Source organism: Mus musculus, chromosome 7, assembly GCF_000001635.26.
Source record: "Mus musculus strain C57BL/6J chromosome 7, GRCm38.p6 C57BL/6J".
In the NCBI taxonomy this organism is placed as follows: domain Eukaryota; kingdom Metazoa; phylum Chordata; class Mammalia; order Rodentia; family Muridae; genus Mus; species Mus musculus.
This window is the reverse complement of record NC_000073.6, coordinates 124,375,429-124,400,483: the sequence shown is the minus strand read 5'-3', so window position 1 is coordinate 124,400,483 and position 25,055 is coordinate 124,375,429. Positions and strand designations below refer to the sequence as shown.

The window sequence follows — 25,055 nt, the reverse complement described above, 5'->3', positions numbered from 1 at the left end:
GGGCTTGCCAGACTTTTATTTCACAAGGAAAATGCTATATTTACCACTCATTTTAAAATGAGTTTGTCATCTTTACATGGAATATTTATATAAGGGCACACACTTAGCAGCTATTATTTGGAAGCAGCATTTACAGTGTGTGCTTTATGGGCTTGTGGGGACAGGCAGACAGAAGACGACTGAAGAGCCTTATCAGCACATGCCCTTCCGGAATGAGACAGGAGTGCAGTCTGGGAATGGTGATTCTTAGCCTGTTGAAGAACATCTTCAGAGGTTGTCTAGAACCAGATACATTGTTCTTTGACAGAATTTTAATGTCTTCATAACCTAGCTGCCACTGAACTCCAAAACAGAACACATTTCTGCAAGAATGATATAACTCTTCTTTGCAGGGTTCAAAAACCCTGGTACGACTTTCCTTGAAAGTAAATCTCATAAAGCCATGAGTGGGTTAAGCTCAAGGAAGAGAGCAGAAGGAAACATTAAGACTTGACTCAAGTTCTAAATCCCAGTTTCCTTAAAAACACTTCTGAAACGGTCAGTACCACTAGAGATCTAGTCTAGAGCTCAAAAGCCATGTCTGTCAGTCTACCTACCTCCTTCCTTCCTTCCTTCCTTCCTTCCTTCCTTCCTTCCTTCCTTCCTTCCTTCCTCCTTCCCTCCCTCCCTCCTTTTCTTCCTTCCTTCCTTCCTCCCTCCTTTCCCTTCCTCCTTTCCCTCCCTCCTTTCCCTCCCTCCTTCCCTCTCTCTCTCCATCTCTCCCTCCCTCCCTTCCTCCCTCCCCCCTCTTTCCCTTCTTTCCCTTCCTCCCACCCTCCCTTCCTCCTCAGTTCTCTGTCCCCTTCTTCCTCAATTTTCCTTCTTCGTTTTCTCTCTCTCCTCCTCTCTTCTTCCTCCTATGTGTATGTATTGACTTACTTTTAGCCAGTGCCTCATTGGGTGACACAGACTGGCCTCAAAGCCAGGAGGGTGCCTCAGTCTCCCTGACTACTGTAGTTACAGGTGTCTTCCACTGTGCTAGGCTTGCACACATGTCTTGTACAAAATCCACAGGAGATTCAGCTAAGGCTGACACCTGCTCAGACATTGTTCTGTTCACAGAGCAGGACCCCCCTCCCCCAGACACACACATATGTAGCTCACTCTTCTACCCTGGTGTGTACCCCCTTCCTTTAAAAATGTGAGCACTTGTATTTTGATCTGTATCTTTGTTTACTTTGGAATATTCATTGCCTTCAGCTCAACTTTTCTTATCTGGAAAAAAAAATATTTGTGCAGCTGTTTCTGAATGTGGTTTATCAGTCCATGGCGCACAGGGTGATGAAAATCTATACCTTTTCCCCAGCTATAGTGTTTATGTTTCTGAAAGAAACATCCTACCTTGCACATAGAATCCCTCAAAGACTCAGGAAACTATCTATTCCCTGCCATCCAGGGTAGGGGTATGGGTGGGCAAGAAGTGACCAATACAAACAAACCATCAAAAACCATCAATCAGGTTGCATTAAGCTTTATAACAACACAGTTTCCATTTAGTGGGAGAAATGACAGTTTAATAACAGCTGAACAGATTCAACTCTCCCCACTCATACACATTTCCAATTTTACTACAATTCCTGGCTTTGGAGATCTGAGAAACAAGTGCTTTATGTCAAACGCTGTGTTTTAATTGAACCATACTAATGGGAAGGGACACTTTATTTGGCAGCCCTTGAAAAGGATGTCTGCAGACAGTCCTTGCCCTCCTCAATCCACTTCACACTGCAAAGCAGCAGCGTTCTTGCCAATGGCCCAATGAATGCCATCTCTGAGTAGAGAAAAATGAACCATGAGGTGACCCTGAGGGGGCAGCATCAAGACAAACAAAAAACATTGGGTACTCCCTTCCTCTTCACATTTGGAAGGGTGTCTGTGAACAACTAACAAGCAAGCTCTGTCTTTGCCTCCAGAGCAGAGCCTATCCCTTAGAGCATGCCCCAGGACCACGATCCTTAGGAACAAGGGTCTTTAGATAAGGGGCCACCCACCAAGAGGCTGGGGTTTGCCTGATACCCACAGTTACAAGCATTCATCTTTGCCAACCTCAGGGCTCAAAACACAGATGCTATCTCCCTGTTCTGGGAGCATTCATGTAGGCCAGATCCCAATATGAGGATGTGCTAAGCTTCTCTGTAATTTAGAACGCTCATGAAGAGAGAGACCCACCTTGGATGGCTCTCAGATAGAAGGCTCTAGGGGGTATAGGCTATTTTTTGTTTTGTTTTATTTTATTTTATTTTATTTTTGGTGAAGAACATACGTGCATGCCTTTGCCTTCATATTGTGGGGAGGGAGGAAATCAAAGGGTTGTGGGATGAGGCCTTTGATGGGAAGGCTAGACAGGCCTTGGAGGGAGGATATTGTTCCCTGGGAGTCTTGGTGCTCTCAGTCACAAATAGCATTCTGGAGAGATGCCAGAGCAGAAGTTTATGTACCAGGGATTAAATACAAGGCTAGAATCCATACTCCCAAGACTATAGTAAGAGCTCCGGCAAAATACACCTTCCTTCCTTCCTTCCTTCCTTCCTTCCTTCCTTCCTTCCTTCCTCCTTCCCTCCATCCCCCTCTCTCTTTCTTTCTTTCTTCTCTCCTTCCTTCCTTCCTTCCTTCCTTCCTTCCTTCCTTCCTTCCTCCCTCTCCCCCTCCCTCTCTCTCTCTCTTTCTCTCTTTCTTATACTCAACATAGCATCTGTCTGTGACATTGGAAGATGTTTATCCTCTTTAACTATTAACTAGTAGAAGATACTATTCATGGTAGATTTTAGTAACCATCTGGTCAACCAGACATTGTTGATTCCTCCCCAGGGATGCCATGAGATCTATACCTCTGCCTAAGCCCACGACATTGGATGTAACCTGATGGATCAGGTTGGCAATCTACTTGGTACTCCAGCATGGCTGACACTTCTGAACCTGGGGGATTTGGGACTCTGCTTAAGAGTATCCTTGCTATTCATTAGCCTTCCCTCCACACCATCAGCCTCACTTATCACCCTCTTCCTGTTCCCACTGGAAATCTTGACCAGTCATTTGGTAAAACATCATGTTGAAGGGTTTGTAGAATTTCCGAAGTCTATGGATGACATCTGGGTCAATTCGGGGATGAGTCCGACCTTTGCTCTTGCCCAAACATCTTGGGGCGCTGCTGTCTTCTGGCTTCTTCAGGCAGGGGAACCCCTTGGTTTTGTTGAAGTAAAAGTGCTTCTCAGTCACCACACGCTTGAGGCCTAGGAAATCCTGGACCTTGGCCATCTCCCCTGCAGGGTCCACTATGAGTCGCTCACCACTGACAAACAGGATCTGAGAAAGGGGAAAGTACTGCAGCCAGTTCTCCAGGTGCAAAGCATAGATCCCAATGCGAATGGCGCTCCAAGAGGCATCAATCAGCCCCAGGGTCCGGTTTTTGAAGGCCAGAACCTCAAAGGTGGGGATCTCTGGCTTTTTTGACAGTGTCTGGGTATAGTCAGAAATGGCCCTGGTCACTGGGTTTCGTACCACCACAATGAGTTTGATATCCTTGGCCATAGAGTGGATGCGCTTGGGAGCCTCATTCGTCACAAAATAACTGGGGGTCTTCTCCATGGTTATCTGCCCATCCAATGTCTTAGGCATCACATTTCTAGAAGAACAAAGAAAGAGGAAATACAGTGGTTATTACTATACCCAAGATATTTTAGTATCTTTGCACAAATTATATGCAACACATAGCCTAGGTAGAAGCCACTAAATAGAACAGATGAGCACTGGGCAGTTCTGTCTCGATGTCCCAAATGAAGGCTTGACTATGTAATTATCAGAAAAGGCAGCCTAAGATTTATGCATTACTCTTTGGGAAGCTTGTATTCCCGAGTTTAAACTGCCTTTCTACCTCTTACCAGTTGTATTTAACCTAGATATGCCCTTAATTTCCTTACATATTAGTTTTATAATCTCTGAAATAGAGGTAATGATAGCAAAGACTTCACACTGTAGTAGGAGGATTAAGGGAGCTAATGTTTGAAAGCATTTAGCATGGAATCTCTTGTGTGCATGAGCTCAGTAAATTAAGGGTTTTATTATTGTTGTAGTAGCTTTCAGGAAATGTTTGCGCTCAACAAGACCTCAAAGATTATCTAGTCCAGGGTTGGCAAATTCTCCTTGCCTCCTGTTTGTATGTGAGTCACAGCTAAGAAGGATTTATAACCTTTAAATGGCTGTGGGAAAAAGCCCAAATGATAGTAATAGCAGCATTGTATGATACTTGAAAATTATGCAGAATTTATATTTCAATGCTTGTAAATAAACCTTCATTGGGACCTAGCCACACTTGCTCATTTACATATTGTTTATGTGCTGCTTTTATACAATAAATAGTGAAATTAGTTGGTGCAACAGGTATGTGGCACACAGAACCTAAAATATGCCTCATTTTGCTTTTTAAGGCGGTTTTCTGACCCCTGATTTAGCATAAAAAACAGTGTTGAATAAATGTTTAAAAAAACGAAAGAAACCCAAGGATAAAGAATGAACAAAGACATCAGGTAAGCTTTCTGTCCTCAGAAAACTATATACAACATGCCTTGACATCTTTAGTCACCTTAAGTTCATTTGAGAACAAAGTGACATAGAATGCAACCATATGCTTGGTTTCAACATATACAATTTTCTTTTATTTTTTGCTTCCAAGTTTGCCAAGAAAACCTCTCATAGAGGGATCTTGAATACCCCAACCCCTCCCTCCCCATCCCCTATATGTTAAAGGCTTTGTCTCCAGACTCGGTAGGATGGTGCAGTCCTTAAGGGTGGAGCCTAGTGAGATGTGGTTAGGTCTTTGGAATGCTGCTTAGGGCATATTAAGAGGCTGCCAGGTTGGCTTAGTGGCTAAAAGCATTTGCTGCTCTTGAAGAGAACTGTGTTTGGTTCTCAGCATGTGTTTGTGTGATGGCTCACAACTATCTGAAACTCCAATTCCAGAAGATCCAAGAGCCTCTCATAAACTCTGTAGGCACCAGAGGTGCACAAATATACATGGAGGCAAAAGCACATACACATAAATAAAAATCTAAATAAAATTAATTAAAGGGCAAGCTAAGACCCCAGCATCTCCCCTATCTTTTTTTTCTCACTTTGATGGCCTGGCCATGCAGTGAATAGGCTTTCCCTAACATATACCACTCCCATAATGAGCTGGGTTGCCACAGACCCCCCCCCCCCCAAATAAGGCAAAGCAACTGTGGATTGGAATCTCTGAAACCAAAAGCCACAATAAACCTTTCTTCTTACAACGTTGACTATAGTAGGAGTCTGTTATAATAATGAAAAGTTGCAGAAGAACACAGATGCCACAGCATGGTTCTTGTCTACCAGTCTCTTTGACAAAAACACTTTCCACCACCACCTCTATATCCATGTTTTCCTTTGATGCCACTACCTCCAGCCCAAAGCAGAGGGCCAATCGGTGATTAAAAATAAGGCTCAGGATATTATTATGCAGTCAGTTCGCTATAGGCATATGGAGACCAGTGCTAATTGAGGATAAACATGTTCAATTTCAATACCTGATGGTACAATGGGCCATCTGCCACCAGGTGCTCCATAAATCCATTCACTTCTGTGTCTTAACCAAAGTGGTACATTCGGGATTACACAAGACCTCTTTGTTATGATGACATGCTTTTAAATGTCTCAGCTAATAAAACTTAATTCAGACGAAGATCCCTTAGCCTCTCCTACCGTAATTAAATTTATTTACTATCACTTGCATGGAGAAAGAACGACTTCTTTTATCTCTAATTCACATGCTCTGTCAATAATTAATTGCTGCTGGGTTTTGAGCTTCCACAGCAAGCTCCTTTATTAATCAAGAGGAATTTGTCTGGTAGAAAAATTTGTTAGAACTGGACCTTGTTAGAGTACACTGGTAGGGGAGGATGTAGTTTTTATGTGAAAGCCACAGGCATGGCCATCAGTAAGCATGTTTGTTTAAGATGACATAGTTTCCACAGTATTGCCAGTATCTGTGTGTGTGTGTGTGTGTGTGTGTGTGTGTGTTGTCTGTGTCCGTGTGTTTATGTATGTGCCAGTGATCTCATTTGGAAACGTGAGGGTAAGGAACAGCCTTTGAAAGTAGACCTGCCTAATTCAATAACCCGAAAGCTCTGATGATCTTTGTTGTCTCAGTGAAGCCCCTTACCTCATTCTCAAACTCAGTTTCTCACCTAAAAGATAGAGCTAATAAAATTCCATGCCCAAAGGACTGAGATGAAGACTAAATGTGATAACGCAGGTGGATCGCTCAAGAGAGTACCTCATGAATGCCAGAATCTTATTTTCACTTAAGCTGGCTTGTCTGTGATCATTTTCAGAGCAATTCTTATGGAAGGGCAGAGGAAAAACCTTTCATTCGACTGAATGGAAAAGCCAAATGGAGGGTCTGGTCTACAATAAGGCCAATTCTTGATCTAGAGGTTGATGGCCAACCAGGAACATATATTACAAAACATTAAATAAATGTTGACAAAATATAATGTCCTGAAAAATGTTAGTTTTGCATTGTCTCCCCCAGATTTTGGCCCCTGGGTTGCTCTTTTCCATGTCTGTCTTTTTGCATTTTTCCTCAGTATGGAAGCAGCTGTGTAACTCCTCCTCTCCATTCTTTGTATTCGTTCAATAGATCTCAGTGTCACCTTTGCATTAAGTCCCATTGAAATGATCTCCTCTGGCTAACTGGCAGTCTGTCAAGACCCGTGTGGATCTTGAATCTTTTATCCAAAGCATCTGAGATAAAGTGGTTCCCAACCTACATGCCAGTGGATACAGTAGGCTAAAGACATGCCTTGCTCAGTATTTAATGTAAAGGGAGTAAAAAGCGAGGAACATTGAGGAAAGCAGAGGCAGAGGAGGAGTCTTGGTGGCTCTGATCATCTTGCTGCAGGTGAATGGGATAAGCATGAGATTCAAGTGCATTCTCACAGCTGGGCATCCATGGTAAGCAACACTGGATCACTGATTTAAGATCCATCTGTTCCTTTGCCAGTGAAAAAAATCTCCAGTGTCTGCTCCTAATTCTACAAAATAATAGTTCTCCCTCTTCTAAAACTTAGCCTTTCACTCATTCACTCATCACTCATTCATTTGTTCAAAACATGAATAAGCATTTACTAGTAGTATGATGGTTGATAAGACAAGGATGGAGCATGCAGCCTAGCTGTGACTTCTGGCAGAAAATGTATTATAGTGCCATATAATTATCTGTTTTTAATCAACAGAGCAGGTATTGCTACTTTTCCAGTTTCCAGCAGGCACAGAACCCAAGGTCTCACTGTCAAGGAAACTGTTGAATGTTTTGTCCAACAGGTAAGTTATTCGGAAGTACATTAGTTGCCTGTCAAGCTATTCATCTCTTCTCTGAAGCTGAGACCAGTTCTGAATAAGTTTTATCATAATAAGTTTTGTTGCTCTTTCTCCTCCCTAGATCTCTCATCTGGGCCTCTGATCCAGCAACTATTTCTACACTGTCCTAGTCTCCTCTCCCTGTGATGCTGTAGGAAGCAGGGCTGGGTGGTTTGCTCAGTCACTAAAGTGTTTATCACAAACAATGGGACCTAAGTTTGACCCCCCTCCCCCCCCAGGACCCACATTTTTAAAAACCTGGATGTAGTGGTATATGCTTACAATTTTAGACTCTGGAGGCAAAGACAAGTGGAACTACAAGGCTTGCTAGTCAGCCACCTTAGCTGACTTGGAAAGCCCCAGGCTAATGAGAGACTCTACCTCAAAAAAAGAAGGGAAGTGGCACCTGAGGAAAAACAACCGAAGTTGACCTCTGTTCCCACATACACAGGTGCGCATTTGTATATATACAGTACACTTGCATTCATACACACACACACACACACACACACACACACACAGAGAGAGAGAGAGAGAGAGAGAGAGAGAGAGAGAGAACATACACGTGCACAGAGAGAGGTGGGGGAGGGGGAGAGAGACTGAGACTGAAGCTAGCTGAGGTATTTCTTCTATCAGATATGACAAATTTCCACCTGGGCTTAGAGTCTTATCCTTCCCACCTTCTTGAAGCTTTTCACCCCTCAATTTCTCTTCTCTTTTCTACTTTTTAATTAAGTTCTTCTCAGCTGGGTCTGACATTTCAATACGCCCATGTTCTCACATCGTGGTGTGTGTGAGGAACACGAGAAAGGCCAGGGATGCTGGAGGGAGTTAGAAAATGTAAGAGAGTTAGAAAATAAGGTCAGGAAAGATGGGTGGGGACCAAATCCTAGAGGGCTTAACAGATCTGAGGAAGGCATAAGGATTCTTTTGTATATGACAAGAATCCACTGAAGAGAGCCAAACGGGAGACTAGAGTGTGATTCACACTTAATTGTCTTTTCTGGTTGACTGGTGAGACCAGAAAAGACTGTATGTGTTTCAAAGGCAGCAATGCTCAGAAGCTATGTCAAGGCTATGGATAGAAGTGGCAGTAGTCCATATGAATAAGCATCCATCATCCTTATGGATGGGAAGATTGAGGTAAAAGAGAGGTGTTCAGGAACACTGGCAGCAGCATGGTGAATGGATGATCTGGTTATAAGGAGAACCCTGTAAAGCAAGCAGCTGTGAAATGGAAGACAATACTGACTTTGAATATGGTACATGGGATATCTGTTACGTACTCAGGTGGACCCAACAACTTGGGAATCTGAAATCCACAGTCTGAAACCATGGTAGTCTGAACCACAGAGAAAGACCTGGGTTGGAGTTGAGCATGCATCTTCTATGTGCGTATTCCATCTGTTGGCAAGTAAAAGCTCAATGTCTATATGTCTGTCTTCTGCTAGTCACCAGCAGATACTCAGACCAGTTCTTTGTCTATGCATTGAATTCTCAAGCAGGAAAAAATTTAAATGTTTGTTGTATCAAAAAGTTAATGTTCTCAAAGGTTTTTACTAACTCCTATTTTCTTTCATTGTATATTTTAGTTTGGATACAGAGCTTGGGATGGGAAAATTCAGGGAATTCAGGACCCTTTTCATGCTAGATAAATGCTCTACCACATCTCAGCACCTTACTAACTCCCATTGCCCCCATCCTCCCCCAGAGTCCTTGCAATCCTGAGGTTACGATAAAGACCTAAAGTAGACTGGGATGAGGTGAAGCTCAGCAGGAAAGGACTGGCTTAGCACATACCATGCACAAAACCCTTAATTTGTTCTCTTTCGTTGTAAAAAAACAAACAAATATACAACCAAAGAATCACAACAGAATTGATTCCCAGGTCCTGCATAGCTAGTCTCAGTTCTCTATGATACAGGGCAATTCTTTCCTCAACTCTGTTCTTAGAGCTTTAAATGGTAAATGCAGCTATGTAATGAATGCTCTATGGCTATTTGTAGTCATTGGATTATTATGGGAGTGATACACAAAAGAATATATGGTCCCCGGGGAGTTGGGAAAACTGGATGAAATTGGATCACATGCTCCTTAGATTAGATTTTCCATGTGTGAGGTCAGCAAGCCTGCATCATACCATCACTGACTGAAGGACCATGTACTTCACCGGGGACCATATGGTGAGAAAATACCACATCTGGGTTTGGATGAGCTCATTAACAATACCCAGGATGCTCAGAGCAGCCGTGACATCAGCATCACAACAGAGTCCTGAAGTGAGAATCACTCTACCCAAGCTGTCAGTGGCTCTCACAGCCTGTAGCTTGGTGCCCAGTAAAGGCACAAATGTTATAGTTGTATTGTCCTAGCACTTGTCAAAAGGATCAAAAGTCCCAGGTTAATTATAGCTACTCAGCAAATTTGAGGCCAGCTCTGAGGGCATGTAAGCCTATCTAAAAAACAATGCATTGTTAACTTCCAATACATTAAACTTATGATGAATTCATTGAGTGTGTCCCCACTGTAAGTCCATAAGCACCTGCAATGCCTCATTTCCATTATCTGAAAAGCAATCATTACATGAATAATTGCCTTTTCACAGGCATTTATTAAATGAGTTAATACCTAACGAGTGATTCACATGGATTCTCTATACATTTGATGTTGATTTTTAAAAAATCTCCTTTGAAGTTTGTACCCTTATAATCTAGGGGTCAGAAAACTGAAGCCTGGTAAGACTGATTCGTTTGTTCACAGTCAAAATAGGTAGAAGGCAAATTCAACTTTACATTTTGCCTAGTACCATAGCTTACCCTTTTGGTTACTTCTTGACAAGTGCCACATTGCAGGGGCTCAGCAAAGTGGCATGAGTGTCCCAAAGTCACTGTGTTAGTGTCAAAGTAGAACTTTAAAATCAGACATTTAAAAATCATTCCATGACTTGTGAAAGTGGCATCCTACTGTGAAGCACCAAACCCAGGCCAGAATCCCTAGAAACTCTTGTCAGATCAGGCTACATCATTCAATTTGTAATATCTCTCTCCAGGGCCTCCTCAACTGAAGCGAATGGACACCATCATGAACACGGAGGGAGAAAGCAGTCAACCATATGAGATATAAAGTGCCCATTCTCCCTGGCAGGGTCAGTGCAGAGCTTGCCTTTAGCGTCCCTGAATTGCAGGTGTGTGGGCACCTTACATTTTCCCAAATGCATTATCTAGTGGAATAAATGGTGCATAAATTAGCAATATTTTCTGAGCCTTCCTGATGAACTATAACCCACAAAAATAGTGGTTAAAACAAGGGCAAGAGGTGGGTTGGGCTCCTCTTCAGCTAGGGAAGAAACACAGTTAACAGCCAGTGAAGCAACTGTGTTACATTACCCTGGTTTAACCTTCCAGGCCCCTGTGACTCACTGAGCCATTTATAAAGATGGAGAACGTCATGTTTCAGAGAGAAAACGTAATCTTGCCCAATGATTCACAGGCCTTTCCCAAATATGTTGGGTCTTCACACCCAAGTTTATGAAAAAGAAAGTGTGATCCATTTGAAAACCGCATTCATATACAGACAATGGAGGAAATCTGCATGCTTGGGAACCACACTGCTCTAAGCTAGAAGCAAAAGAAAGTTCTGGGCTACAGGTCTGAGTTAACAGTCAACTTACTGAATGGATTTAGGACACAACTGTTTCTTCCTTAGATCTCCACTTCTTGTACATAAAAAGGGCTGTGTTTCAAGGCCACTTCTCATTAACTCAATGACGTATCTGTTGGTGATTATTATATACCAGGGGCTAAGCACATGCTGGGGGAAAAGCAGGTGTGGTCCCTGACATTCAAGACACTGAGTTCCTGGAGAGGAAAGTGGGATGGACCGTTTCTGTGGTGGTTCCAGTGAGAACACTCTGTAGCTGCATCTCCTCTACCTTGCTGTAGGCCTTCACAGGGAAGAGGAAGAGGACAGAAAGCTGTAGGCTGAGCAGAAAATGACGAAGATTATGATAAATGGAGTGCGAAGAAGAAGGAAGTGGAAGGTGAGACGCAATAATATACAAGGAAGGATCATAAAACAATAAGGAAAACACCCTGGGTCTAAATGTCGAAGAAAACAATAACCTCAGGTCTTAACCATGTTTCTGCTCTGAAGGTTGTGCCAAATTAGCAGAGATCTATCAGGACGAGGATGGTTCTGATTCTTATTGAGGTGGGTTGCTTTGGAGTTTGGTTTTGTCTCCAGAGAACTACCTGGATGCTGTAGTTTGATTAAGAATGGCCCCCATAGGCTTATATATTGGCATGCTTGGCTTCTAGTTTATTAGGCAAGATTAGAAAGTGTGGTGTAATTTATTTTTTTAAACCTATTTTTAATTATGGTTTTAAAACATTTTATTTTCCTTTTTATCCCACCATCCACCAGGGGTAGGGGAAGAGAAAGGATACAGGGGTGGGTGTGGACCTGTTTAGAAAGGTTCTTTCGAGCAACTTCCATCTGTGTTGTCTAAAAATGGACAGTTTAAGTTTATAGGTTAGCAGTGACAGCTCAATCTACTTGCAAATACTTTACAGATATATCAGCAGTCCAGTTTAGTAGAGTTGAGAGGGCAAACAGAAATCAATAGTGGTGTCTCTACCTAAAAGAAACAGCCAGGCCTCAGCCTTGGCGCATGTCAGCAGGAACACCAGAAGTTCTTGGCTCTGCCTCTCTCAACAAAGCGAAGATCAGCGAGGATGCGAGACCAACAAGCATTACACAGCTAGCTATATCAACAAGCCAAGCTCAACCTCTGTCACTGTTCTTTATACTCCCTCCAAACATCACATGCCCTCTATGGGTCTTGCCTCAACACAGATCTTGCCTCAGCATGTGAGTCTGTCTTAGTTGACAAACCTCTGCCAATCAGCCCAAGACCACAATAGTGACAAAAGAAAAGCAAGCAAGCAAACAAACAAACAAAAAAAACCTCACAACAAGTAATAACATACCACCAAAAGTTTTTTTTTGGTATGTATCTCTTTATAGAGTCCTCACAAATAGAGTGCAATAACACAGTGTAAGACAGACCAATACACATATGTTTTTAGTAAAAAATCCTTCACCATATGACCTTTCATGTACTTGCTTTAACAAAACATTCTTTCACCTATGATTGTTTCAGCCAAACGTTTCTTTACAAGTCTGCCTTAGCCTTTCACCTATGTCTACTTCAGCTAAACATTCTTTCACGTGTTTGCCCCAGCAAAACATCATCCAACTGACTTTCCAAAGAACTCATGTAAGTTTCCACTTTGGTGTGGCCTTATTGGAGAAGATGTATCCCTTGGCAATGGGCTTTGAGGTTTCAAAAGTCCACACTCATTCTCTCTCTCATTCTTAGGGGCCCAGTCTCATTCTCTCTCTACCTATATTTTGCCCATACAACGTAAGCTCTCAACTACTGCTACAGCAGTATGTCTGCCTGCCACAATGCTTCCCACCACGAAGATCATGGACTAAACCGCTGAAACTGTAAGCCAACCCCTAATTAGATGCTTTTCCTGTGTGTGTGTGTGTGTGTAAAATTTGGAAAAGAGGTGGAAATTCATTCCTAGTGCTGCCTTACCACCATCACTTGCACACATTCTCATCACCAGGAAGGGCAGCTTGTCTGAGCAGCTTGTGTGTCAGTGCCCGGGTCTACCCTGTATTTCAAAATCAGTACTGTGTACAATGTCAGGTAGCAGCCCTGGCCACTGTCTTTCAGGTCATAGGCCCTACAGACATGCTGACCACATGTGTTGTAGGTATTGCCAATTTTTTCTTAGAAGTTCCAGTCACTCTTTGGATCCACTGGTTTAAGCCTAGTCTGTGCCTTTCATTACAGATAAGATCTTGGACAAGCTGATTTGCTTATCTCTGCCTAGCTTTTCTCAGCTATAAACTGGAATAGTGATAATATGTACCTCATGCAGTTATCTTAACATGGAATAAATTCCTTCGGATTCAACTGTGTTCATTTACCTGAGACTAGGAAGCTTAAAAAGAATAGGAGTTTGTTTTGGCTCATAGTTCTGGAGGTAGAGCTCCAAGGGCGTGCGTCTGTGGTGGCCTTCTGGCTGCTGGAATTCAAAGACTGCACAACACATCTATCTGCTATGCCTTGACTCTGAAATGTCCTCTACAAGTTCATTTTTGAAGGTTTGTTCACAGCTGGTGTAACAATTTTGAGTGCCTGAGTAGCCTTTGGGAGGTGAGGCACAGTTGGTGGCCTTGGAAAGTTAGAGCTCAGCCCTAGTTTCTGGTCCAACTCTGAGCTTCCCAATCCAAGTGAAGTGGGGAGCTTCCAGTGCATGCTGCCACCACCATGAAACCTCAACCATCCCTTCTCTGCCATGGTGAGCTGAAAGTTTCAGAAACTGCGAGCCAAAAATAAATCTGTCCTCCCTTAAGTTATTTTTCTTTTTTAAAGATATCTTGAAGGTAGCGCACACACATATCACTAGAGGGAGCACATATGTACATATGGCCTCTAGTTGCTCTCTCCTTTATAAAGCTACCAGAACTCAAACACAGGACCTTTACCTTGATAACCTTTGCTAATCCCAACCAATACCCAAAGGCTGACTTCTGAACATCATGGACAGATTCAGTTCTGATCTTCTTAATATCTTAATTAAATTTCAAACCATGAACCCTGGAGGCACAGACTCAAACTGTGCTCCAACCAGAGCAGCTGCTCTAGTGGCGGACCTGTGTAAAGCCTGTGTAAGTATACATTACTGCTATGAGTGCTGTCAACCTACTAAGACAATGTGTAGCATTCTAGAAACTTCACCTTGGAATGTTAAGTATCTCAACTACTAAATGTCATGCCTAGATAGAGGATTATTAGCTGTGTGGTGCCAGTTCAGAGTCTTTAATAACTGTGGCTTAGGAGATGTGGATCCATTAATAGAGCCAGATCCTCTATGACAACATGTAAGCTAGATCCCATTTCTGTGACTCTGCACAATGACCAAGTAAGGGCTTCTGTTTAAACAAGAGCTATAGGTTTCAATGCAAATATAATTTGAATTAGAATATAATTACCTCTCTTGAAACCTAATAGCTAAGGAATAATTTATCCATTTTACACAAAGTAGTATTGTTCACTATCACCAGACACCAAGTATTTAGTACACAATAATCAATACAGTATTTATAGACTGGATATGCATATATGAGTTATGCTAGGGATATGGTTCAGAACTATGAAGAGTTGAGGAAACTGAAGATACTTGTGGGTGCTTGAACTTGAATAATAGTCACATATTTGCTGGTGAAGAGAGAAGACTGTGGGAAGCCAGAGGTGTTGGGCTTCTTGATATTGATATTGGACATACAGAGCTGGCTTCCTATTTGGATGTACCATGGTGTTGGATAGGTTTTTCATGTCAACTTAACACATGCTAGAGTCACTTAAAAAGTGGAAGCTCCAATTGAGTGAACAATAAATCATCTCATATGAACACACACATGTACACACAGACAACTTTTTAAAGATATAGGTTTACCCTCATCGGCAAACACTTCAATGTGGCATATACACCAGGGGAGTACCAGAAATACTTCTCTTCGCTATGCTTGAATCTTAAACATCTAGAAATCCTCACAACTCAGCAGGGCTTAGGCACCACCCAGGGCTCATGCTTCATGCTGCACAAATGATAAGTATTGCTTGTGTTTTCCTGTCCACTAATCTTTCTCAATATGACACTTGTCTTTAACATCAACAGACAGCCATGTGACAGGCAAAGACTTCTTGGTTCCATTCTATTTAGACAGCACATATGGACAGAAAGAGCTAGGGGTTCCACAGTCTTTTAAAAATGCATTTGTAAATGAGTCACCGCTAAATCTATATCTTTACAAAGCTGTCTGTGTGTGTGTGTGTGCGTGTGCCTGTTCATATGAGAGAGTTTATTGACTAACTTTGTACTCACTGTTTGGTGTTTGTGGGGTTGTAGACATTCCTTTCAATATTTCCTAAATTTACAGGTAGAAAAACATGGCTTTAAAATTGAAATGCCTCCAGCCTCTGTGTCTTCACAACAGTAACCTTTTCTCTAGCCCAGTGGTTCTCAATCTTCCCAATGCTCCGACCCTTTAGTACAGTTTCTCGTCTGACCCCCCCCCCCAATGATAAAATTATTTTGTTGCCACTGCATAATCGTATTTTTCCTATTGTTATGGATACTAATGTAAATATCTGATATGCAACTCCAGTAAAAGGGTCATTAGACCCCCAAAGGGGTCATGACCCACAGGTTGAGAACCACTGTGGTCTAGCCCTTTGTCCTTTGTGCATGGAAGGTCCTATCCAAATATCCTAAGAGAAGCTGTTCCATTATTTTGAATAAATTAGAGGGTAAAACACACATCACCTGCCCCTGACTGGGGATCCCATCTGGAATGTACTTGTCTAACATTTTGTTTATGTACATTCAAAGAGGGCCTCTCTGCAGAACCCTGCACACTGACTTCTATCTGCAATCTTATTTCCTATCCTCTGGCTCAGCATCTCAAAGGGCACATCCAACAATTAAGCACTGATTACAGAGGTGTCAGCTCGTCTGCTCAGGCCCTTTGTGCTCACAGTTAACAGACAGTGAGTGGCAGGATGGCCTCCAGGTCTCTCCATCTCACCTCTTGCTTTCCTCTCAGCTGTGTGTCAGGCTGTCACTGCCTCAGGAATGCTGCCACCCCTCCTTGCTTCTCACCAGCATCTGATTATGTTCCAAGCCCCATAAGCTCTTCCTAAGCGTACCCACCACTCTGATGAATGTCTAAGCCCTGCACCCTTAAGCTGTGTGGGTCCCCAACAAACCTCAACCTGGGAGGGAAGGAAAATGTGGCTTGTTTGTGATGGCAACTGCCAATATGCCAGGTTTTCATTCAAGTCTTGCCTTTTCTTGGTCTACATTTTGCTTTATTACTCCTGCCTAATAGTTTCTTTTGTTTGTCAACTTAATTAAATGAAAAGATACCTAGGGAATTAGTGAAGCAGGCTTCTAGCTGCTTCTATAAGAATGTTTCTAGAGATGATTAACTGAGACGGATGGCATGTTCTCAATGCAATTAGCATTGTCCCATTGGCAGAAGGTATTAAAAATGGCAGAATGTGCCAGAAACGAGAGAGAAGCTCTCTTTTTAGTTGTTGGCCAGGGCTTTCTAACAGGCTTCCCAAAACATACAACCTATTACTGTTGCCCTTGGTTACCCTCCAGACATGGAACGTAAGTATCTATTGGTAAAATTACCATATACTTCAGAAACATGGCCCAAAGGCCCCTGAACTCGACTGATCTGAACAGCCCTCCATACGGATGAGCTTTCATGGAATCAGAAGGGGCTATGCAAGATTACAAAGGTGGGAGAAAATCAATCAACAGCCCCACCTAGCTATCATACCCATGAACTGCATCAAAATAGCATTTACCCTATAGGTAGCAAAGTGATGCTAATATCGTGGTGGTAACAACTCTCTAATTGGACTTAAGACCCACTCAGTAAGAGGGATACCATGGACAGTTATGGAAACCTAGCTAATCACTCAATGCTACTGAAGTCATGATTATTGGGGAAGAATCTATAATCACTATTTTATTAAACTAGCATAATCCCTAACTACAACCTAAAAACATTTGTTTTTATACCCACATATAAGTGTAGTCTTCATCCCTCATCTAGGAATCTTCTTTCTAATATATGGAGACCACTACAGAAAACTACAACCAGTCAAAATGTAGAGTTGTGGAGTGTAGTCCAAGTGGATGCATCTGCAAAACATTCCCATAACCTAAAGCTCAGGGAATATTCCAGAAAAAAAAAAGGCAGAAAGATTGTGAGAGCTAGAGGATCAGGAAGATTGCTCTGAGATTGTAACTTCTAGCAAGTATTAGAAGCCACACCAGCAAATTCTCACCAACATGACTGCATAAACATGAGATGAATGAGGAAAAAAATAGACATGAGAAGTGGATGAGAAGAAAGCTCACAAGGCCTCAACCCAACACATAGAACCACAGGCAACTGAGTAAACTGGGAATGGGAGAGGTGGCTTTCCCGCTGGAAAGAGCATAACAACTGATTGTCCAGTGCCTGAAACACATAAAATCCACATTACATATACTCAACAGGTTATATTTAGGAACACATATGTATTTGCATATTTATGCATACAATAATAACTGATAAAATAGGGCATGAATTTAAGAAGGGCAGGGAGGGGTACATGAGAGTGGAGGGAGAAAATGGAAGAGAGCAAGGGAAGGGAGAAACGCTGTATTTAAATTACAATCTCAAAAATAAAAGAAAGAGGAAGCCTGCTAACCCAGGTGTTCTTAAGCCCTGCTTCATAAGCGCCATGACCTGAGCGCTGTGCTCCTCCATGCCCTCCCTACCATTCGACACCAAACCCTCCAAAACCATGTGTTGAAATAGATTGATTTCTCGTTCTTTTCACTCTTGTTTATTGAAGCAGGCTCTCACGTAATCCTCTGGTTGGTCTAAAAGTTCAGAATCTCCTGTCTTGGCTTCTCAAATGATGAGATTACAGATTTGAGCCAGTGTTCTTAACTAATCTTTCTACTTTTTTAAGTGTCGGGCATTTTGCCAGTGACAAAGGTCTGACTACTACCCTCACTACTTTGTGACCCCATATGCTCTTTAGGTTGTGTCTATATTTTGTCAGTTTTTTGATTTGTGGGTTGAAGCATGATCATTTGACAGATGTCTGCAATGTATTCCATCCAATCAGGGAGATTAGCTCTTCGCCTGGCAGGCCCTTTGCAGTAGTCCTTCCGAGGCAGCATCTTCTATACTGGGATGATAGCCCCCTTGCTATTTCCACTGCCTAGGAACTCTGGCTCTGCTGTATGAAAGACTAAAGGAAAAGCACTTAACCACCTCAAACCCCAGTTTTCTCATCAAATAAAACAAGGATGGACAGCAGGAGCAATCAGAAATGTTTTATACAATTATGATGCACTTCTCAGTACACCTCCAAGGAATTCACTGCTCACCGCAAATGCAGATCGCTGTTGTTTCTCCATAGGAATCCTATCTCTTCATTGTGTGTTCTCAGAGAATGACATGGTAAGAGTCATGCTACTAGTGAGGTCATTTGGTTTCTGCCTCTTTGCATCTTTAAAATGAATCTTGGCTTTTTGTAAATAAGTTATCTGCGTTTCTTCTGTGTGGCCCAGGGTATCTGGTCAGTGAGATGGTTAATGTTCATTGAATGCACTTGATGTTTTATCTATGAAAGTGTTGCTGGGGTCAGTCATGCCTGGCTATGGAAGCTTGTAAAATAAGTCAAGCAAGATGGAGGCACCTGTCTACATCAGTAACAGGTGTAAGTGCTGCTGTGAAGCATAGGCATGTTTTGCCAGGAACTGTGGACCAGTTCTGGGGTTTGGTTACAAGTGAGGCATAGAATGAATGAAACCTACAGGCCCCCTCTGGTTCCCAGCAGCCAGGGCAGTAGGGACAAGTCTCCGACAAAAATGCTTCTGCAAGAGTCTTCACTGCTGTCCTTGAACTGTTTCCTTCAGAAGTTGCATCCCCAAATCAAGAGCTCTAGCATCAATGATGTAAAATACAATCATAAATTAATTAGTGCATCATACTGTGTCTGTATTTAGACCTGCCTTTCACAGCTTGAGGTGCATGAAATACTAAACAGATTTTTCAGCCAATCAATCTGATCATGTAACAGATGGAGAGATGACAGCTAGGAGCGAGATCAGTACAACCTAGAAAGATATGCATGGACATGTGCACGAGGCTATGGAGAGTTTTATAATATCTATGATTCATACATACAAATGAATGTATTAATGCTCTCTTGCTCTTTCAATAATTTATATTATCTTGTATTCACATTATATTACCTACCCCTTTTGGACAAGGCCTCCTACCCCAAAATACCCACGAGACTTGCTCTCTTCTTCAAATCAGCCCCTTTTGCTAACACCATAGAAACTGTTCTCTGAAATGATTTCTCATGCATGTTCATTTTCTAGGGCATCATTGTTCTGCCCTGGAACTCTAAGAAGCAAAGTGGTAAGTGATTTGGCTCTTTTGTGTTCTGAGCTCCCAGAACTGTAAGTAGTGTCTGGACTAGTCAGGTCTCCACAAATATTTGTTGAATAACAGACTAAAGAATAAAAAGGACAGTTAGGAAGATGGGAGAGAGAAGGAAGGATAAGGAGCGTTTGTTCACACAAGTATACGCTCAAGTAGCAACATCTCCCACTACGTCACCCTCCCTCCTATTTCCATCCAAGTCCCATCTACCCCCGACTTAGCACCATCTCTTCAATTTTAGGTATACCCTAAATATGGCTTAATAAGTAACATCCAGGGAGTCTCTTGGCTGCCTTGGCTTTAGAAGCATACCATATTTTAACTTCTTCTCTCCTCCCATAATCCCCTGGGTGTCACTTCTCTACCCTATCACATCCTTTAGCCTTCCTGCTCTAATAGCCTGTTCCATCTGGTTCCATTTCTGGATGCTATCATCCACATTGAGAAGAACTTTCAAAAGCTGTCACTGGCTGGGAAGGAGTTAGTGTCACACAGAAGGTATAGTGATGGCCTCTGGGTCTGGGGAAATGGCCCAGTGATAGAGTACTTGCTTAGCATTGCAAGGCCCTGGGTTCCAGTCTCAGCACTGCCACCGATGCTAGTACCAATGCTTCATATTTCTCTCTAACTGCTCTACCTATAGACTGTTAGGTGTTTATATTTAATTCTTAGAGCTTTAATTTTTCTATCATGAATTTCATACTGAAAATAACAGATTTCTCAGAGGATCAAATCAGCTAATATGTAAGTGTCACAGGAAAACCCTCCCTGTGTGTAAGTTATCAACATAGCACTCTTGTACTTAAACTCTCTCCAATCTTCCTCACTATATTAAAATAAAATTTCAACCCCATCCTATGTTCCTCAAGATCCTTTATGATATGCTTGCTAACTTCAAGACATTTTTCCCTTAAAAAAAAAGGTTTGTTTTATTTTTGTGTGTGGTGGGGTGGAAAGGGAATGTGGCTGCAGTGTTCACAGAGGACACAGGTATTAAATACCCTGGAGGTGGGTTTACAGGTAGTTGTGGGACACCTGATATGTGTGCTGGGAGCCCAACTCTGCTCCTCTGAAAGAATAGCAAGTGCTCTTAGTTTCTGAGCATTTCCCTTCCCCCTTCCCCCTCCCTTTCCCCCCTTCCCCCTCCCTTTCCCCCCTTCCCCCTCCCTTCCCCCTCCCTTCCCCCTTCTTCCCCCTTCTTCCCCCTTCTTCCCCTTCTTCTCCCTTCTTCCCCCTTCTTCCCCCTCCTTCCCCCTTCTTCCCCCTTCTTCCCCTTCCCCCTTTCCTCTTTCCTTCCTTCCTTTTCTTTCCTTTCTTCTTTCCCATTTTCTTTGTTTTGTGGCAGTCCCAGTGTATAGTTCTGGCTCACCTAATACTTACTATATAGCCCAAGATACCCACAAATGCAAGATACCCCCTCCTGTCTCAGCCTCCAGAGAGGATTGGCTCTTTGCTTACCCTGGACTAGTCATCCTCAGGTCTGTATTTGATATATGACTGTCATCTCCTTTTCAATCATGTTTTTCCCATTAACTCTGAACTTCTGCTTTCCAATATGGAAGCCACAGACATGTGTAACTATTTAAACTTAAATTAGCTATAATCAAGAATTCTCAGTTATAGGAGCCACATTTCATTTGCTACTTGCTGTTTTTGAGATGTGAATGTAAGACATTTTCTTCATTACAGAAAGTTCTATTTCATGGCACCTGTCTGGACTCTTGTGCTTCTTTGTCATCTAAATGCCAGTTAAAAGTCATCTCTAAGAAGTACTCTAATCACTAACACAGCACCTGCCCCAAGTCACACTTTTTTTTCGTTGTTCTGTTTAGGGTTTTTTTGTTTTTTGTTTTTTTTCTCCACTCTGTGTTGTTGGTCAAGATTTGGAATTATCTAACTAGACACTGGCTCATATATGACTGCTGATGCCTTATTCACAGTCTGGAATTAATCTACACATAGCAGAATGTTGTCTTGTTCATTTTTTATCTCTGCTACCAGTATAAATCATGTTGCATTATATGTGCTTAATAAATTAATAACAAATAAAGATAACAAGTAATTCCTTGACAGACACATTCACATTTACACACACACACACACACACACACACACACACACACACACACACACACACCCTTCATTAACTGAAAGGAGCCAGAAACAAAGCAAAAGAAGCCCTAACCTGGTGGAATGACAGCCCTAACCTGGTGGAATGCATCTCCCATCTCTCTGCTGCCATGTGATTAGAAGGCAAAGAACATGGAAGTAGGTCTGCTGGAGATCCTAATGTCATGGGCTCCCACCATGGCAGCAGATGAAGCAGAGTTAGCTTGTGGAAAGATCTACACAGTGGGATTTGTATCTGATACAGAAGCATCCTCCTAGCCTTTGCTAAGGCAACTGATGGAAGAACTGATGCTGCAATTAGAACTGAAGGTCAGCTCTAGATTCCATGTTGAAGGTCAGGTTGCAAGTCAAAGGTAAAGTTAAAGAGTGGGAACATACATGGTAGGTCAGTGCATGACTTATCCTCCCTTCTAAACTTCTACCACTTCATCGGAGAGGATGCTTTAAAAGAAAAGAATAAAGCTGAATGTGTTGGTTCAGTGGGACTGATGTCTGCATTGCCAGCACTCCTGCATCTGAAATCTGGAAACAATTCCCTAGAATTGTCATTCAAGTGATCACAACACTGGCTGCCCATCTAAAAGTCCTTGGCCCTCACCACCAGTCACACTGACTAAACTGGTCTGTGATGGTACCTTACTGCTGATTTTTACTAAAAGTTTCTTTAGGAAATTCTAACATGTGGCCACACTCTAGACACCACCCTGGCCATGATCTGAAATACAAGAGACTATCATACAACTCCATGAATAGCTTGATCAATGAGTGGATACAGAGGCACAAGTAAATGACTGGGTGTTTAACCCATCCTGACAATAGTGATCATGTCACAGTCTCTGACTATGTCTCATCATAGTTGGATGTCACATACAACTAGGGTACTGAGACACTAGAAAGTCTCTGATACCAAGATGGAAGTAATAACGCTCTCTCTATGTCTCTCTCTCTCTCCTCTCTGTCTGTCTCTGTCTCTGTTTCTCTCTCTCTCTCTCTCTCTCTCTCTCTCTCTCTCTCTCTCTCTCTCTCTCTCTCGGTAGGTTGAGCCCATATGCATGTGAAAATGCATGCATGTGCACAGATGTGTGCAGACACAGGTGCATGTATGTACACATGGCTAAGGAGTCCACAGGTCAACTTTGGTTCTTTCTTCTGGACCCATCCACTTTGTGTTTTGAAGCAAGAGTGTTCTAACAGTCTGGTGTGTCTTAGGCTCTGCAGATTGGCTGGCAAGCCTCAGAGATGCATCTTGCCCCATTTCTTCAGCACTAGGAATATAAGTCCACACCATTACACTCTGCTTTTTTTCTATATGGGTTCTTGGGGTTTGAGTCAAATCTTCCTGCTGTATCACAAGTCCTGAACCAACCAAGCAATCTCTCTAGCTAAAGCAGTTGAAATTTCATGCAATGAGTCATGGGAGTTGCATCTCATTCACACTGACAAATTCTATTGCTTAGATGCAAGTCTAGCTAGTGTGAACTCAACACTTGACTTTAAGTTTGTTTCTTTATTATTTGGTTAAATACAGCTACTTAAAAGAGAAGGGATAATGTATTGTATAGTTATGTGGAAGCATTGCCTGCCAATAAAAACCTAAATGGTCTATTAGCAAATGACAAGAAGTAGAAGGTGGAAGTTCCAAAAGAGAGATTGGAACTCTGGGATAGGGTCAGGTGTGGGAAGATTCACCACCTGGAGTCTGAGGAAGTTAGACTTATAAAACTGAGGAGAGGCAGTCAACCCTGGGAAGTCATAGAATAGTTTAAACTACTTAAATAGGTTACCAGCTAATCGGAGAACAAGCCTAGCAAAAGGCCATAGGCATTGTTAATAAATAATAAAGCTTCACATTGCTATTCAGGAACTGGGGCGTGGGTGGAAAAGCCTGTGGTTACAAGGAAGTGCATATTTCTACCTCAAGGGGAATAAAGGTAATTTACATAGCAAATACACCTGAAAATATCCCTTGGTTGTCCCAACTCTTGGTACACATGTCCTTAAGAATCCTCTGCCTAAGTGTAGGTGTGAGCAGAGAGGTGCATATTCCACCTGTCCACAATAGTTGTACCATTGGTGTAGTGGCCCATAACCGTGTTTGGGAAGAATGTTTTCATGGCAAGTAAATAACCCTTCTACCTAGTCATCTTCTAGTGGGCTCTTCCCTGTGTTCCCGCCTATACACTCACACTGGTTCACTGTTGCTATGGTAGGGATGACAGGGAAGAAAGACATACTGTCCTCCAGCCCTCCCCCCCCACCCCCACCCAGCAATGTGCCATCTTTAGTCTTAGTTCACCAACTTTGTTGACAGCCCCTACTCACTCTCATCCCTTGTGGGTGAGCATGTTTCCTAGAAGACTTAGCCAAAAGTCTGAGTTAGAGCAGGTATGTTTCTCTGATTCCAGGAAGAAAATATCCACTACTTTGTCCATGAGGCTAGCTTAACCCAGGTGAACAGTTACTATGGGCTCTTTGTAGAGCTGCTTTCTCCCTCCCACATCAGGCACCATATGCATCAGAAAACTCTAGCATGACCTCTATCTGGTATAGAAAGACATTGTATAAGGGGTGAAAGATACATCTATAATGTATAATGACAAGTATTTAGAAAGCGATTGGGAATTTATTGGGAATTATGATTGTAGTATGCTCTCCTCTAGGGTACTTGGCCTTGTCATCTATGGGTAGTGGGATAGGCTTATAGATCCAGGCACAAATTCCCTCCTATTGAGCAGGCTTCACATTTAATTAAACAGTTGTTGGTTACCCTCAGGATATAATGCCATGTTGCTCCTTCAGGGGTAGATTATTGTTCTGGTTAATAGGTGTTATAACTGAGTAGGACTATTGATTACATTTCTCTCAGTCCAGCTTTGTGTATCTTTTCCCAGTAATTTGAAATATATTTACAATACAGTGCTTATATCAAAAGTTCAGTGAACATTATAGAAGAGAGTATGGAAAGAATTTAAGAACCAAAAGATCAGGGCATTTTCTGTATAGGACAGAGAAGCTGTACTCATGGACTCTCAGGACCTAAGGATGATAGAAACAAATGCCATGCCAGTGTGGATAGAGTGCACCTCACAAGGCAATTAATTACCATCAAGAATCAATCTGCTCCAGGAACAAGATCATTGATAGGTTATTCCAAGCAGTTAGCCTTAAACACACATACACATGAGCAACACTAAGTGAACTTTGAACTTGGCATGGTATGTGTGTGTGTTCATATAGAAATTATTTGAGGCTTGTAATGCACACGAGGATATCTTGATACAAATAGCATATTTTTTACATATCATTTTAAAATTTGTGTTTATATTCAATAAGGCTTCCTGAGGTCTTCCCAAACCCGTACCCAGTCCTTTATAAATGAAAGTTGTATTGCGACATTAATTATG

At 42.2% G+C, this 25,055-nt stretch overlaps 1 protein-coding gene across 3 annotated transcripts in view; it reads right to left on the bottom strand.

Moving 5' to 3' along the window:
* Positions 1–1,494: 1,494 nt before the first annotated feature.
* Hs3st4 (heparan sulfate (glucosamine) 3-O-sulfotransferase 4) overlaps positions 1,495–25,055 on the bottom strand; it is a 416,624-nt gene continuing 393,063 nt past the window's right edge. For all 3 annotated transcript variants that reach the window (NM_001252072.2, XM_006508104.4, XM_030242862.1), the window contains one exon: positions 1,495–3,658. In NM_001252072.2, the coding sequence (NP_001239001.1) occupies positions 3,022–3,658 (637 nt within the window). In that variant the 3' untranslated portion in view covers positions 1,495–3,021. The remainder of the gene's footprint in view (positions 3,659–25,055) is intronic.